General features: G+C 47.2%; 2 protein-coding genes across 9 annotated transcripts in view; one reads left to right on the forward strand and one right to left on the reverse strand.

Annotated features, from left to right (window-relative positions):
- Positions 1-41: 41 nt before the first annotated feature.
- LOC125708746 (pre-mRNA-splicing factor 38B-like) lies at positions 42-5,967 on the forward strand. 6 transcript variants are annotated; one of them, XM_048976508.1, is made up of 7 exons: positions 44-341; positions 431-487; positions 1,798-1,866; positions 2,031-2,182; positions 2,332-2,392; positions 4,612-4,811; positions 4,917-5,967. In XM_048976508.1, the coding sequence occupies exons 3-7, from the start codon at positions 1,855-1,857 to the stop codon at positions 5,692-5,694; spliced, it is 1,203 nt and encodes a 400-aa protein (XP_048832465.1). In that variant the 5' UTR covers positions 44-341; positions 431-487; positions 1,798-1,854; the 3' UTR covers positions 5,695-5,967. The 6 variants fall into 6 exon arrangements, with proteins under 6 accessions (XP_048832464.1, XP_048832465.1, XP_048832468.1 ...); XM_048976507.1 differs by having other exon boundaries at positions 42-487; XM_048976510.1 differs by lacking the exons at positions 44-341; positions 431-487; positions 1,798-1,866; positions 2,031-2,182 and adding exons at positions 2,602-2,627; positions 3,954-4,012 and having other exon boundaries at positions 2,377-2,392.
- A 1,678-nt stretch (positions 5,968-7,645) lies between these two features.
- Positions 7,646-14,533, reverse strand: part of LOC125708743 (uncharacterized) — a 33,513-nt gene continuing 26,625 nt past the window's right edge. For 2 of the 3 annotated variants that reach the window (XM_048976504.1, XM_048976502.1), the window contains 13 exons: positions 13,842-14,102; positions 13,358-13,618; positions 12,982-13,245; positions 12,636-12,896; positions 12,079-12,339; positions 11,746-12,003; positions 11,362-11,628; positions 10,937-11,197; positions 10,262-10,519; positions 9,545-9,805; positions 8,473-9,099; positions 8,302-8,358; positions 7,646-8,164 (listed from right to left, as the gene is read on the reverse strand). In XM_048976504.1, the coding sequence (XP_048832461.1) occupies positions 7,884-8,164; positions 8,302-8,358; positions 8,473-9,099; positions 9,545-9,805; positions 10,262-10,519; positions 10,937-11,197; positions 11,362-11,628; positions 11,746-12,003; positions 12,079-12,339; positions 12,636-12,896; positions 12,982-13,245; positions 13,358-13,618; positions 13,842-14,102 (3,578 nt within the window). In that variant the 3' untranslated portion in view covers positions 7,646-7,883. The remainder of the gene's footprint in view (positions 8,165-8,301; positions 8,359-8,472; positions 9,100-9,544; positions 9,806-10,261; positions 10,520-10,936; positions 11,198-11,361; positions 11,629-11,745; positions 12,004-12,078; positions 12,340-12,635; positions 12,897-12,981; positions 13,246-13,357; positions 13,619-13,841; positions 14,103-14,533) is intronic. The other variant, XM_048976503.1, reaches the window with a different exon arrangement.

Here is a 14,533-nt window from a genome sequence, read left to right on the forward strand (position 1 = left end):
GTTACGCGTAAATGCGGTTCTGTCTTCCTTTGCAGTGTCGCCATCTTGGCTCCCCCGTGTGTGTATGTTTCTGTTTTTCTGGTGGTCCTGAGGGGTATTTTTTTCCGTTTACTATGAATTAAACTCTGTTCGTGGTTACTTGACACACAGCTTCATCGACATTTTTGTTCCCTATACCCAAGCGGAAGTGGAGTTTTTGTAATGGATTTAAACTGAGGGTCGCTTAGCCTAAAACGATAAAAGCGTCTCCGACGCGGGACACGGACTCATGGCCAACAATCTGGCGATGGTGGGCAACCAGCAGCAGCAGGCCGTGAACAAGCCCGCTGCGGGAAAGCAGGGTAACGTGTTACCGCTTTGGGGCAACGAGAAGACAATGAACCTAAACCCGATGATCCTGACCAACGTCCTGTCGTCTCCTTACTTCAAGGTCCAGCTGTATGAGCTGAAAACCTACCATGAAGTCGTGGACGAAATCTACTTTAAGGTAAATTTTAGCACTATAATAATCTCAACAAAATAAAAGCTAATATGATCGCTGGGCGATACCCTACAGCCAGTGTAGTGAGCTGGCCGACTGAATAGGGATTTAAGCTGAAGTCCACACAGAACTCGATAGTCAGGGCAGCCAGTCGCTGGTTAAAAATCATTTTTAAAATCTCCCAAATTAGGTATGGGAACCAGTTAGCACACAGAAATTGATGAGAGATTTTTTGAAAATAACTGCCAGATAATTTACCTACTCGACAGACTGTCATATATATACATCTAAACGTTAGTTACTTAACCCCCCCCCCCCCGGGTTTAATGTGCTACTGTAGCCAATCTGTGATGAAGGTGCATCAGCAGCATCTTAAACAGGGATAGGGTGTAACGATGGGAGAGGATTTCCAGCCGTCTCCACTCATTTCCACCACGTCTCCTGTAAAGGCAGTAAACAGCTGACGGGACGCTCCTGCGTTCAATATAACGAGCGAATGAATGAATGTTTTTTGGCAGCGTAAGTTGACACTGACAAGGAAATTGTCCTGGCACGGTGTTTGCAGTAGCATATAATAAACAGTACAGATGGAACACTGCAGCGTGAAACATCTAATAGACAGTAATCAGTGAATAGACAATAAGCTTAAATAAATGTGAAGTACAAGATATGAGCAACGTGTTTTACTGGCAAGTGAGTACTGTCAGGTGTTCAGTAGGGCTGCTGTATTTTAATGATTGGAGTTTTATCTCAAAATGGAAACTTGACAATGTAGTGGGACAGTGAAAGGGGTTTGTAGTGATCCTGCCTGCTTATTTCTGGGCAGTGATCCTGTTTGCTTGTTGCTTTGATGTGCTATCCTATTGACTGTGACTTTCAAACTGACCATCAGCTGTGAGTTGTAGACTTTGCCATTTTGAACTGATACATTGTGGTTGAGGTGTTTTGATGATGAGATGTATTTGTTTTGTGACTGGTTGCATTGTAGCCCACACTTTTAGTTTATAAGGAGTAATACTAAATGCTAAGCATTTTAAAGCTATCTATATATAGCCTGTTGATGTAACAGCAGCACAGATGTCTTTCTGAAAGCTCATCTTGAAGCGATACTCTGCTGAATAGTGGGTATATAATGATGGCATCAGTCAGGTTATCAGAATCAGTGCACTCAAGTTTATTCCTGTCGCGCTGTTTAAACAGGTCAGTAGTACATGTTGACGTAAAAGAAATTTCAACAGTTGTGCTGTAATGAGTCTTCTGGCCCTCGTTTTTTTTTAAGTCCTGAATGCCTGTGGTCCCTCCCCCCTTCCCGTCAGGTGACTCATGTTGAACCCTGGGAGAAAGGGAGTCGGAAGACAGCAGGGCAGACAGGCATGTGTGGGGGGGTAAGTAGAAGTATGTGCCCTTTGCCTGTCTCGGCCTTTTTCATGTGCCACCCAGGATCAGTGAGTAATGCCCTTTGATTGGTTGATGTAACGGCCCAGATGTCCGTTTTGCACTTCCTCACCCACGGTTCCAAAATTTAGAATCTTTAAAACCCTTCTTGCAGGTCCGTGGAGTTGGAACAGGAGGCATTGTCTCGACAGCCTTCTGTCTGCTGTACAAGCTGTTCACGCTGAAACTCACACGCAAACAGGTGATGGGGCTGATCACGCACACGGACTCCCCCTACATCCGAGCCCTCGGCTTCATGTACATAAGGTACGGTTTGGTGTCGTCTGTCCCCTGTAGATGTTAAAGCTGTTGGAGAGCCCTTCTGTGTTTTGCTGATGACCTGATTCAATGCTGCAGCTAGAGATTATTATTGCTCACTATTTAAAAAAATAAAATAAAATGTGATTTTGAAACAGATACACCCAGCCTCCTTCGGACCTTCTGGACTGGTTTGATGGGTTTCTTGATGATGAAGAGGTATGTCGGCAAGGGTAATATATATATTTTTTTGTTATTCACCAATTTCAAATATAAATTTGCAGCTTAATGCATGGTTTAATTATCCCTGTAAAATAAAATGCTGTTTGTACTACGTCACATTGTGATGCAAACAACTAATTTTCACCTTTGCCTTCATTTGGCTTAATTGTCCTTTTAAAATGTCCTGACGGTCCAATGAAAGATAGATCACTGCTCTAGCTGGTTTGTTAAGGTATGTATAAGTGTTATGTTTTGTTCATTTTAACATGACGCACATTATTTTATCTTTTGTGTTTGTGTAGCCAGGTTTCATAAAATTAAGTAGCCGCTTTGAAATACTATGCAATAACTCGCATAGCACTCAGCAGCTTTGGGGTCACTTCCACAAATCAAACTCATAACTCAGTTCACCCTCTTCCACCTTCCATCAGTATCAATTCCATGTTTGTTCTGTCTTCACACGTTCATTTGAATTTGAAATGTGAGCACTTCAGGGATTTTAGAAACACTCAGATCCCTGATGACCGATTAGAAGGTAATACAATTATAGATAGTTCAGGTCTAGAAAATAAAAATCCAGGCAAAGATTTTATTTCAACCAACAAGTTGAGTACTTGGTGACTGTGACTCTTTATACTAAACCAGCAGGTTGAAATATAATCTTGGTCTGGATTTTTAGTTTCTGCACCTGAACTGTCCACCTCTGTATATAGATAAACCCAAGTATGAGAATGGTCAAAGTGAAAATTAAATAAACGGCCACAAATAGGTCCAACCTAACTAAGTGCTTTTTAAAGCTCTGGTATCAAAAAATTGAGATTTAAAGCTCTGATATAAAAAGTGGGGAGACGCGTTCTCTCTAATTAAGCATTTGCTAATAACGGTCCTTGGTGTAGTTTCTCATTTTCTCAGCCGCCTGTGAACTTGTAGCTGCACGTCTGTACAGAGGGGTGATGGGAAAAGAGAACAGGAGCACAAATCTAGGTTTCCTTGGAGATCTCGGTTCTCGGTCGGCGGATGTGAATGAGCACGTCGCCCCACAACGAGACAGGCGTAATTGAATCTGCAGCAGCATAATATTGTTCTAGACCCAGACTACTGCGGTATGCATAACTATCACTGAATTACCCTTTATTATAAATCGGCAGGTATTCAATAGTCAACTACGTTTGCTGTTTGTTCTAAGAGGAAATGGTTTTTAAATAAAAGAAAAATCCAAGTGTTTGCCTGCAGTTTGGATGACTCACATTATTAGTGTGTAATTAATATTTGTGCAACTGATCTCATCTGATTAAATGAATAACTTGGAATACAAGTTCCCTATGTAAACCAAGGTTTCCTTCATGATTTACCCCAGCCCCGTCGCTTCTATTTCTTGTGTTCATTGAGTGCCAGCTAAAGAGAAGGTAATGGGTTGTTATTAAAAATGTATTCAGTAGCAAGTAAGTGAATTTATTTATGGATTGCTTGTTTGTGCTGTGTTTGGCAAATAAAAGAATGTTCTGATGTGCCATTTTACCTCCTTCCAATTGGCTAATTTCAATGTTTTCTTCTTTAGATCTCCTTTGTCCTGCAGGTGAATTGGGGATTGTATCTCAGCACTGTTGGTTTGCGTGTGTGAGTGGAAACGGCCGTTTTCCCCCCCCTACCCTTCTGCTGTTTTTTCTGTAGCTGGATTTTAAAGCTTCCTCTTCCTATGTGTTTTTGCTATAGGTTCAAACCTGACAGTATCTAAGGTGTCCTGTGCAGTGAGATGGCACGGTTAGGGAAGGAGATGCTGTAGTGATGAGTTTTAAGTCACTGAGGTAGTGTTTTTATTTGCAAGCTCACTGCACATTTGCAACCAATAAACACCTCACTGCACTAAAGGCACTTGGTTTACTGTTGCGTTTTTTAATTACGCAGGAACCTATGGTGTAAACATTGTCCCGAAGGGGAGAACATTAAGCTGTCCAATTGAACTGTATTTGTTTGCCACAGATGTTTCTTACTCACAGTGTCTGTTTCTTTGATCTAATGCTTTGTTCAGTGTTAAGCTTGATGAACACAGAGGTGAACATTGGGTACTTGGTCATCACAATTCAATTTTGACCATATAGTCATAGCTATGGGAGGTAGTATTCCTTTGAGGGTAATTGTGCATATGATGTTGAGTTGGTTTGGCATTGAACATTTTGGTAAAGGCCTGGGCGACCCCCCTGTTCCCATTCTGGTAGGAGCTGGATGTGAAAGCAGGAGGTGGCTGTGTCATGACCATAGGGGAGATGCTGCGATCTTTCCTCACCAAGCTGGAGTGGTTCTCCACCCTTTTCCCACGCATCCCAGTGCCCGTTCAGAAGATGATAGACCAGCAGATAAAGAGCAGGCCAAGGAAGGTCCTCAAGAAGGATGGTAAAGAGGAGATGGAGACTGAAAGGTACGTGGATCACAGATGTTCTAGGTGAGCGATGATAGATCTGGGCCATGTAGCACACAGACTGGACTATTCTGAATAAAGGTTGACCCTCCTGTTGTCCCACAGGTCTCCCAGGAGAACACCCACCCCTCGGAGATCTCCCAAAAGGTCAAGGAGCAAGAGCCACCACCGAGATGGGCACGGATCCAGCAGTTTCGACTGGCAGCTGGAGAGAGAGAGGGAGCGACAGAGGAAAGAGAGGGAGGGGATGGACAAGGACAGGGCTGAACGGGACAGGGCAGCCAAGGACCGTTGGCGCTCCCACAGCCCGGAACGAGTCTCAGGGCTACATGGGGGCAGAGGGAGGGACCACCGGCGCAGTCGTAGTGCCAGCCGAGACAAAAAGAATGAACGCTTGGAAAGGGAGGGCGACGGGAACAGGAGCCAGAGGAAGGGCCGAGACCAGGAGAAAGGCAGGGCCACCGAGCGGGACCGAGAGAGATCGCGAGACAGGAGGGCCAAGGGCGAGGCAGAGGACAGGAAGCACAGGGAGGAGCACGATGACAAGCGGCACAAGGACAAGCGCAGGGCCAAGAAGCTTAGCGGGATCCGGGAGGGGAGGCACCGCAGCCGGAACCGAGGTACTAAGCGCAGCCACAGCAGGAGCAAGGACGGGACCACCAGGCAGAGGTCGGAGTGGCCCGGGAGCAAGAGGAGCAGGAGCAGAGGCAGGGTCGACGGGGAGGACAGGGCCAGGAAGAGGGAGCAAAGCCGAAGCAAGGAGCGCATGTACCAGCGCGAACACAGCAACGGGAAGGAGCAGCCCAGCAAAGGAGAAGACAGAAGGAGCCACGGCGTGGATCTGGGAAACGGGGCACTGCGCTCCAGGGCGGAATCTTCCTAATCTAATGCTGTACCTGCTCTGCTCAAACTGCTCCCAGGTCTGCAGTGAAGCCCTCCTTCCCAAGGGCAGTGGCTCTGTGTGCCCTCTGTCAATGCCGTACTGTTTCAGCTTTTATCATCTTCTGGAAATTATACTGTAAATACAGGCATTGTTATGTTTTAAACCCCATGAAGCAGCCATGGCTGTAAATTTGTTCAAATCACTAAGTTGCTCAGTTTTGTGCTGTTTGGTCGCCTCATTTAAAATTATTTCCTAATAAAACACTTTCATGTACTTTTTTTTTTTTTTTTTGCAATGTGATATTATAAATATGGTACAATTTACAGGATGAATTTAATCCTGGAAGTGTTAATCCCAGTACTTCGGAAAGAGGCAGGTTTTTAGTCATCATTTGAAGGCTCCCAGTGACTCATCTAGGGAAAGTTCATTCCACGACATAGATGCCAAAACAGAGAAGAGCCTTCCTTGCACCTTGAGCAATGGTGGGACCAGTCGCGTGGTGCTGGAGGATCAGAGAGCGTGGTGCAGTGCAGGGTGAGAAGTTCTTTTAGGTAGGAGGGTACTGGTCCATTTTTAGCTTTGTAGGTGAACATCAGTGATTTGAATCTGATTCGGGCAGCTACAGGAAGCCAGTGGAAGGAGTGAAACAATAGTGTGCTGAAGGAGACCATGGGAAGGTTGAAAACGAGCTGGACAGCTGCCTTCTGGATCGGTTGTGAAGGACAAATGGCGCTCAGAGGCAGACCAGCTAGGAGTGAGTTACAGTATTCTAGTGTCAGGATGAGTGGCCTGTTTGGAAAGAAATGATGAACAGTCCACTTTATGTAAGCTTCCTAGCTGTGTGTTTAACTCGACTTGATTGCAACTGTTCACATTAACATCGATTCAATTATTTTTCATCTGTCAGTATAGGGTAGGCAAGGATGTGTGAACACCAAGTAAGAGGAAGGAAGTGGTGTAGGACAATTTGCAGTTCAGTGAGTTGACCATAAGATTACCAAACTGAGCCCTATGAAAGGTAAGTTTTTCCTGTTGCTTACTAAAGTCCCTGGCGAATGGGTTTTGCCATTCCATCGATGTGTTCTCAGTGCTAATAAAACTACTCCATGGTTGCACACAAAACACACACACAGGCACTCCTCGAACAGTTGATAAAACACTCAGATGCATGATTTCACTTTGCCTTTTCATTAGTTTAGTTTCACTCCTTTGGTTCAGCCTGTACAAATTACTGGCCACTTTCTGGCAGGCATGAAGGCATAGATCATCAGCTGTTCAAAATGTAAACTTTAATGCCATAGGGGGAAAAAAGAACGTTACTTTGGAACTTCTCTGAATGCTCTCTGAGTTCTGTGCCATGTCCTACCATAAAACATTTTTGTTGATTTAGCAAACTGCTTGAATATGTTCAGTTACAAAAGTATTTACTACCCAGGTAATAAGCAAAGATCGTGATTTAAAAATGAACGTTGTTCAGCCATCGTAGTGATGGATTTCTAGCCTAAATTTAAATTTGTCAAAAGAAAAGGTTTCAAAAGCTTTTATTATTTAATTTATGGGCTTAAAAAGTCTACCAAGAATGTTCACTTAATGAAAAGATATAGTACGTTAGTAAATATACTGTATGGGTTTAAAAAATTCTTGATAATGATAAATTTTATTTTAACTACAACTAATGTGACTGTGTTTGTGATTAAGGCATTAAGTTTCAGAATTTTAAAATACATGTAAGTTTATCACAGGAAGGTATTTTTTCCCTTGAGCATAATGGAAAACATCAGTATCATCATCAATCCTTTCTGAACTGACTGTCACACTCAGCTGGGCTGGTAGAGTTTGGCTCGCCAAACCGAATATCACGATAATTTAAAAGTGTTTAAAATCATATTACACTGCCGTCTATCTTGGTATGTATATATATATATATATATATATATATATATATATATATATATATATATATATATATATAAAAAGTCTATGTTCTGCCTAACAGGTTCACAGTAAACATGCTTTACCAGGTCACTTTTGAAATGAACAGTGAATTTCATTGGCACACACTCATGGAGCTCCCTCCCTCCGACATGCACACACACACACACACACACACACACACACACATACATATCCTGTACCTGTCCTTTCAACGGAACGTGTAAAAGTGTAAAAGTGTCTTTTGCTTATGAGCCCTAGATGGTTGTCCCCGTGCGCACGCAGCTTGGCTCAGAGAATGGGCCGCTAGCAGAAGCCACGGTGGCAGACAGCGAGACGCAGTATCTGGTGTTGGGTTCCAGGTCAGTCACTGTGTGGGACCCCCCATACACAGGGATCAGCATGGGTCTGACGGGTTGCCTGCTGGAGTCCGGCCTGACCGTCAGTGTGTAGATTGTGGCACCGCCTACTGTGCTCCATCGGATGTGCAGAGAGGTTCCTGCTACTGCCACTTGCACGATCGGAATGGGCATTTCGTCTAAAAGAGGAATAAAGCTGCTCGTAAACCTGTGATTAGACAGTGGTCATTTCAGAAGTGTTCTTAAAATTCAAGCGTTTAATTTACTAGATTATTTAAGTATGTTACAAAAGAAAAACCCTGGAAAGCATGCATACCCCTCTCATCGACCATGGCTTCATGCAGAGTTCTTTTGGAGCGAAGGGGTGATATATCTGTTAAATGAATTGAGGATGTTAGGTAACTTCAGGTTAAGTCATGCTCTTAATTTGGCGTGCTGTGCCGTTTCGTTACTTTGGGACAGAAAGACCCCAGAAACAGCCCCTTACCTTGAATGTCACGGCTCGGATTGCTCTGTCCCGCCGAGTTGCTGGCCGTCACCTCGACAGTGTCATGGCTGACGCTGTGCAGCCTGCAGGAGAGCTGTGCAGTGCTGCAGACCTGAGATCTGGTGCTGTTGGAGAGCCTATAGACTGTGTAGCTGGTGGCGAAGACTGAAGGGTTCCAGGACAGGACAGCAGAGTCGTCACCCCCGACGAAAGTGATAGCCGACGGCGGGCAGGGAGCTGAAACGACAGCAGCCGTCAATGAAACCACATGGGCTAAACACTCTGTTTTATGCTGTGACGAGTGGGGGAAGGCATGGTGTCTTCCTGCCCCAGTACCCGTGCTTCCGGTAATGGCCGTCGAGGGATCTCCAGTGCTTGCCAAGTTCTTGCTTGTGACGGTAACAGAGTACGTGGAGCTGCAAGGAACAGGGATCTCGAAGAAGGTGTAGTCGGTCCAATAGGAAAAGATGTTGATGAGCGCCTGCTCACTGCCTTGGATCATCCCCATCAGGTCGACCAGGTACGTGACACCAGGACAGTCCACAGGATCCCAGTATACTCGCACAATCTGAACTCCGTCTTTCATTGGCAGCAGCCGCTTCTGAACCATGTTGGGGGGACAAGGAGCTGGGAAAAGGAAAACGGGGGATGTGACCCTCCAGGTCATAAGAACATAAGAAGTTTACAAACGAGAGGAGGCCATGCAGCCCATCAAGCTCGTTTGGGGAGAACTTAACTAATAGCTCAGAGTTGTTAAAATCTTATCTAGCTCTGATTTAAAGGAACCCAGGGTTTTAGCCTGCACTACTTGAACAGGAAGAGTATTCCATGCTCTCAAATTCAGTTTAAAATGTTCTCCCGCTAATGTCCACTTATGCCCACGAGTTCTAGTATTTAAACTAATATTGAAGTAGACATTTGGCCGAACAGCATCCAGACCTGTTAGAATCTTATATATCTGGATCACGTCCCCCCTTAGTGTCCTTTGTGCGCGGCTGAACAGACTGAGCTCAGCTAAGCTCTCCTCGTGATGACTGGAGGCATCGTGCCAGCGATTAGAAGGTGGGAGTACCTGCTGCCCGGCTTATCGGCTTGCCAAAGGAGCTATTGCAGGTGCTGTCCGAGGCCAGCACTGAGAAGTCATACAGGACACCGCATTCTAGTCCGGAGACATTGCAGGATGTGTTTGTCCCGCCGCAGAACAGTGTGTCGCCGTGCTCAGGCTGCACACGAGCGAAGTACTCCAGGGAGCCCTCGCTCGCGTCCCAGGAGAGCATTGCCGACTTGCTGGCACACTCCATCTGTACCGTCAAATTGTCCGGGATGCAGGGTGCTGTAGGGGTGGGCGCATTTTATTGTAATATTCCCAAAATAACATCCCTAATGTCCGCTACAGTATAAGGTTCACAAGACCTTTGCCCCCTTATGACCCTCTACTGGTTGCGTGAAAATGGATGAAGATCCTCACCATTAAAACAACAATCATAGCCATTATTCACCATCCAGTGTGGTGAGATGGAATATTAGTGTTTGTACTCATCACCTAATTGGCAATTAGTGGATCTGATTTATTTTTTCAATGCTGCCATCCTGGGTCTCACAGCCTGATTTACCTGGAACATCGAGGACTGAATAACAATCATAAGCAGCTGCAAGAAGGCTGTCGTACAGATCAAGTAAGAGGTAGGAATATTTGAAAGCATAGGAGTATAAGCATCAATGTAGCCAACATGGATGCAATGGATGCATAACACATCCAGGCTAACCACTGAGAGGACGGGGATCTTACCGGTGCTTAGGGTGATCGGTGAGCTGGCCAGGCTGGTGCAGCCCATCGCCATGGCAATGATGGAGAGGGAATAGGCATGGCCACACCGCAGCCCCGTGAGCGTCAGGTGGCTTTCAGACATGTTCCAGGTCAGTGTGTTGCCGTCTTCCCCTGTGGCCGTCATGAGGTAGAACTCTGCCACGAATGAGTGTGGCCAGGAAGCCTTGATGCCTTCACCGCTGCAGGCATCCACTACAATGTCCTGAGGGGTGCATGGTGCTTCAACGGAGAAGATAGACTTATGTGATTGGGAAATTGTTATTGTTCATTAAATAATATTACTATTATTTTTATTACCAGAAGATACCTGGTTCTTAGCTGCTCCGTTTAACCAGAACTGCTTCACTTTAGAATTGTTGAGTCAAGATTTTCATGTAAGTGGCAATTGGTAGGAGCTTATAGTAACCGGTAGGACTGTATAGAGGTTAGCTAAATCCGCTTAAGGGGTTCTAAGGATAGACTAGCTTAGGCTAAGCTAGGATCTTCTTACATTATTTTGGTGTGTCGAACCATTTGCCTGTGGTCTATTGGAATGACCATCAATATATATATATATATATATATATATATATATATATATATAACTCTAACCCCTAAGGATCAACCTGAAGGAACAGGATTTATATAGCAGTGTACCTGTTGTAATGGTGTATGGGGAGCTCCTCAAGCTGCTGCATTTGTCCGAGTAGGAGGCCACGATGACATTGTACTCCGTTCCGCAATGAGCACCGGCCAGCTGGCACGTTCCCACGGTGCTGTTGCAGGACAGCGTACTTCCGTCATTCCCATCCGCTATAGCGATGTAGAGTGGGGAGGCCTGCGTCCTTTCCCAGTTCACCGCGATGGTGTCGCTGTGGCACTCCGTGACGGCCGTGATGGATTTGGGGAGGCAGGGGGCTGTTGAGTGTCACGTAATACATATTACCTAACTGTCATGTTGGCGCGTAATGCAATTTTAGCAGTTCGCTATGCTGTTTGGGCGCTAATATTTGCCCTTAGGGGTCAAGCATTCAACCACTGTTAGTTACATCTTGAGGAGATGCAGGCGCTGTCACCGGTACCTGTCATGAGCTTGTAGGTGGAGCTGAGTTGGCTCTCACAGCTGTGGCCAATGGCAGTGACCCTGAACGTATAGGTCATCCCGCATTGCAGGGATGGTACGTTGCAGGGGGAGCTGGAGGGGGAGCCAGAGCACGACGAGCTGTGGCCATCCACGCTTTCTGCAGTCACCCTGTAGCTCAGAGCTCCTGGGGAAGGCTCCCACATGACCCAGGCTGAGTTAGTCCCACACTCCAGGTTACCGGAAACCTGCTGGGGCGTACATGGCACTGCAGAAAAAACCCAGCAAGGGGCGCTTCAGAGCAGGACTGTCAAGAGTGGACATTTAAATGCGGCCTGCTGAAATTTCAGACCCTGAAAGCGAGGTTAGGAAGGGCCGTGGATACCTGATGGTACTTGGACGGTCAGGCTGGGCATACTCCTGCAGCTACCGTGGAAGGCCGTGACATAGACGTAGTAATTCTGGCCGCATGTCAGGTGACTGATTCGCCAACTTGCCTCACCCGTTTTATAGGAGTGCTGCGTGCCGTTTTCAGGTTTCACACTCACAACAAAGTAGTCTGCATCAGAGTCGGAGTCCCACCTCAGCTCCCTGTCTGGGCTGCAGGACCCTAGAACCTCTACATGCTGCGGTGGACAGGGGGCTGCGAGGGGGCGCAGGAGGTCAGCAGCAGCCAGAAGAGTGGCATATAGCCCACTTCAGATAGGTCCATGCTCACCTGTTTGGAACGGCTGGCCTCTGACCTCGGCACTGCGGCAAGTGTCATATGTAGAGAGGACGGAAATGTGGTAAGTGCGTCCGCACTGTAGCCCGTCCAGCTCACAGTGGTTGTCACTGGTGTTGCAGTTGACTGCCTGGCTCCCGGGGGCCGTGGCTGTGGCCTGGTATGACTCGACCTCACCACTATCTCTCCACGACACCCAGGCCGAACCAGAGCCACAGCGTGCGACTCCCTGCACATCCTGAGGCTCGCAGGGAGCTGAGAGGGAACAAGGGGGAAAAGCCCAGGAAGTGGCTCAGTACCAGCTAATAGACCAGTGTGACTGTATGGGAATCTTCTTCACGTTCAGGTTTGTACCCCTAGACCAGGAATTCCTGCAAGAGTCATATTAGATACCAGCTACTATCTAGGATAACATCTCCTGAAATGAAAACTGCGTGTGGCCCGTGTCGAGGTTAGTGTCTTGCTAAGAATTTTTATTTAAATTCAAAATATGTATTTGTAGTTGCCAGTCAGAAGTACCATAGCCTTTGGTCCATGAGAAGCTCACCCACCTGACTGCAGGGTCCGATAGGTGTGGCTGCTGTTGCACACATGGTCCAGGACGGTGATTGTTAGGTTGTACCTTTGACCACAGTGCAGCCCGGTGAGCCAGCACTCGGCAAATGGGTCGCTGCCGCATGTGGTTTGGTGGCCGTCTAGGCCTGTTGCCAGCACATGGAAGAAATCCCCGTGCTCTGCCTCCTCCCACCTAATAAGCCCCCCATCGGAGGAGCAGTCGGACATCACCGTGACATTATGGGGCTCACATGGAACTGTGGGATGGGACATTGTTCTTAGGGCTGAGGTCATGTGGTACCAAGGATCCAACCCATCAACCAAGCCTTGGGGCATCCTTACCTGTGTCCACGTACGCCACCATACTCTCCAGGCTGGTGCAGGCGTCATCATCAAGGGCAACAACGTGAAAGGCGTAGGGCAGGCCACACAGGAGGTCGTCGAACTCGCATACAGTCTCTGTGACGTTGCAGGAGGAGTTATAGCCCGTGAGCGCTTGGGCAAAGGCAGTGTAGGATGTGGCTCCCGGACTGTGCTCCCAGGTCACCATCACGGCCCCTGTTTCACAGTCTACAGCAGCATCGACCAGCTGCGGGGCGCAGGGCACTGAGGAGGGCAAAGCAGCACGTACTCATTCACTGCAGAAAGCGTGGTCTACACACGTAACCTATGTGTTCAACATCGACCTGGAGAAAGTCGGCATGTGCGACGTGCTTACTGCTATTCAGCTCCACCACACTGCTCTCTGACACGTTGCAGTCCTGCAGGACAGCCACCACGCTGATGTTGTAGATATCTCCGCAGACCAGGTCAGGCACCTCACAGGCCACCTCGGTGGTGTTGCAGAAGCTGATGTGGCCCTCAGCACCCACGGCTTGCACCACGTAGGACTCTGCCCCCCTGCTGGCCTCCCACTCCACGTAGGCAGCGTCGGAATAACAGATCAGCTCCGCCTCCACGTTTTCGGGCGTGCAGGGCACTGCGGAACGCAGAGGTGGAGAGAGATGGCGGCACATGTTAGTTTCAGGTTTAAAATTATACCACATTCCCGGCACTACACCATATGGGAAGGAATACTGGATAAACTAAAATTTGTTAAACTAGCCATGGGAAAAAGAGTAGCAAAGCCTATTATCAAGGGAACTGACATGTCAAAGGCCTTATCCAATGGGCTGGGGGCAGGAATGTGGGGCCTCGCTCACCTGACTCAACGTCCTCGCTGGTGCTCAGTGAGCTGTTACACTGGCCGTCGGAGGCCAGTAGCCTGACGGTGTACACACGGCCACAGTCCAGGTCCAGGAAATGACAGCCCGTCACATTGGTTCTGCAGACGACACTGTCAGCGCCGCGGGAGTCTGCCAGGGCCACGTACGACGAGGCTCCTTCCGCGGGATCCCACCACATCACCAGTGAGTTGGTGACGCAATCCAGGTACATGGAGGTGATCTCTGGAGTACAAGGCACTGGAGGAGGGATGATAAGCAGTTAGCAGAGCAGTAGCAGCAGCATCAGCTGCCACCACAGCGTGCAAATGGAACATTATGATTTCTGGTAGCTGCCATGGTGGCTCAGGGCTCGGTGTAAATTTTTGCGCTTGATGGCTGCCCTCTGATCTCTGTGTGGAGTCTCCCTGTGTTTACGTGACTTTGCTCTGGATACTGGGTTTCTTCCTGTAGTCCAAAAATATGCCATTAGGTAAATTACTCTAATTTGAGCATAATATGTGAATGTGGGCCTTGTGAACCATTGTTATCCCACGCAGGGTGTTCCCCTGCCTTGTGGCTTGTGCTTCCTAGGCGAATGGTTATGGAATTAGGATGATCTCTCGTGTCTTCATCATGAAAACATGCTTTTAACCTTGAAAATTAATATTTATATTTTGAACAAATCATTG

This window comes from Brienomyrus brachyistius, chromosome 15 (genome assembly GCF_023856365.1).
Source record: "Brienomyrus brachyistius isolate T26 chromosome 15, BBRACH_0.4, whole genome shotgun sequence".
In the NCBI taxonomy this organism is placed as follows: domain Eukaryota; kingdom Metazoa; phylum Chordata; class Actinopteri; order Osteoglossiformes; family Mormyridae; genus Brienomyrus; species Brienomyrus brachyistius.

What these genes read in the sequence shown, in the direction of transcription:
- LOC125708746 (XM_048976507.1), top strand. Translation starts at nt 269, where the DNA reads ATGGCCAACAATCTGGCGATGGTGGGCAACCAGCAGCAGCAGGCCGTG. An exon ending in AGACAGGCATGTGTGGGGGG is followed by an intron (nt 1,867 to 2,030) that starts GTAAGTAGAAGT and finishes CCCTTCTTGCAG; the next exon opens with GTCCGTGGAGTTGGAACAGG. An exon ending in GGTTTCTTGATGATGAAGAG is followed by an intron (nt 2,393 to 4,611) that starts GTATGTCGGCAA and finishes CCATTCTGGTAG; the next exon opens with GAGCTGGATGTGAAAGCAGG.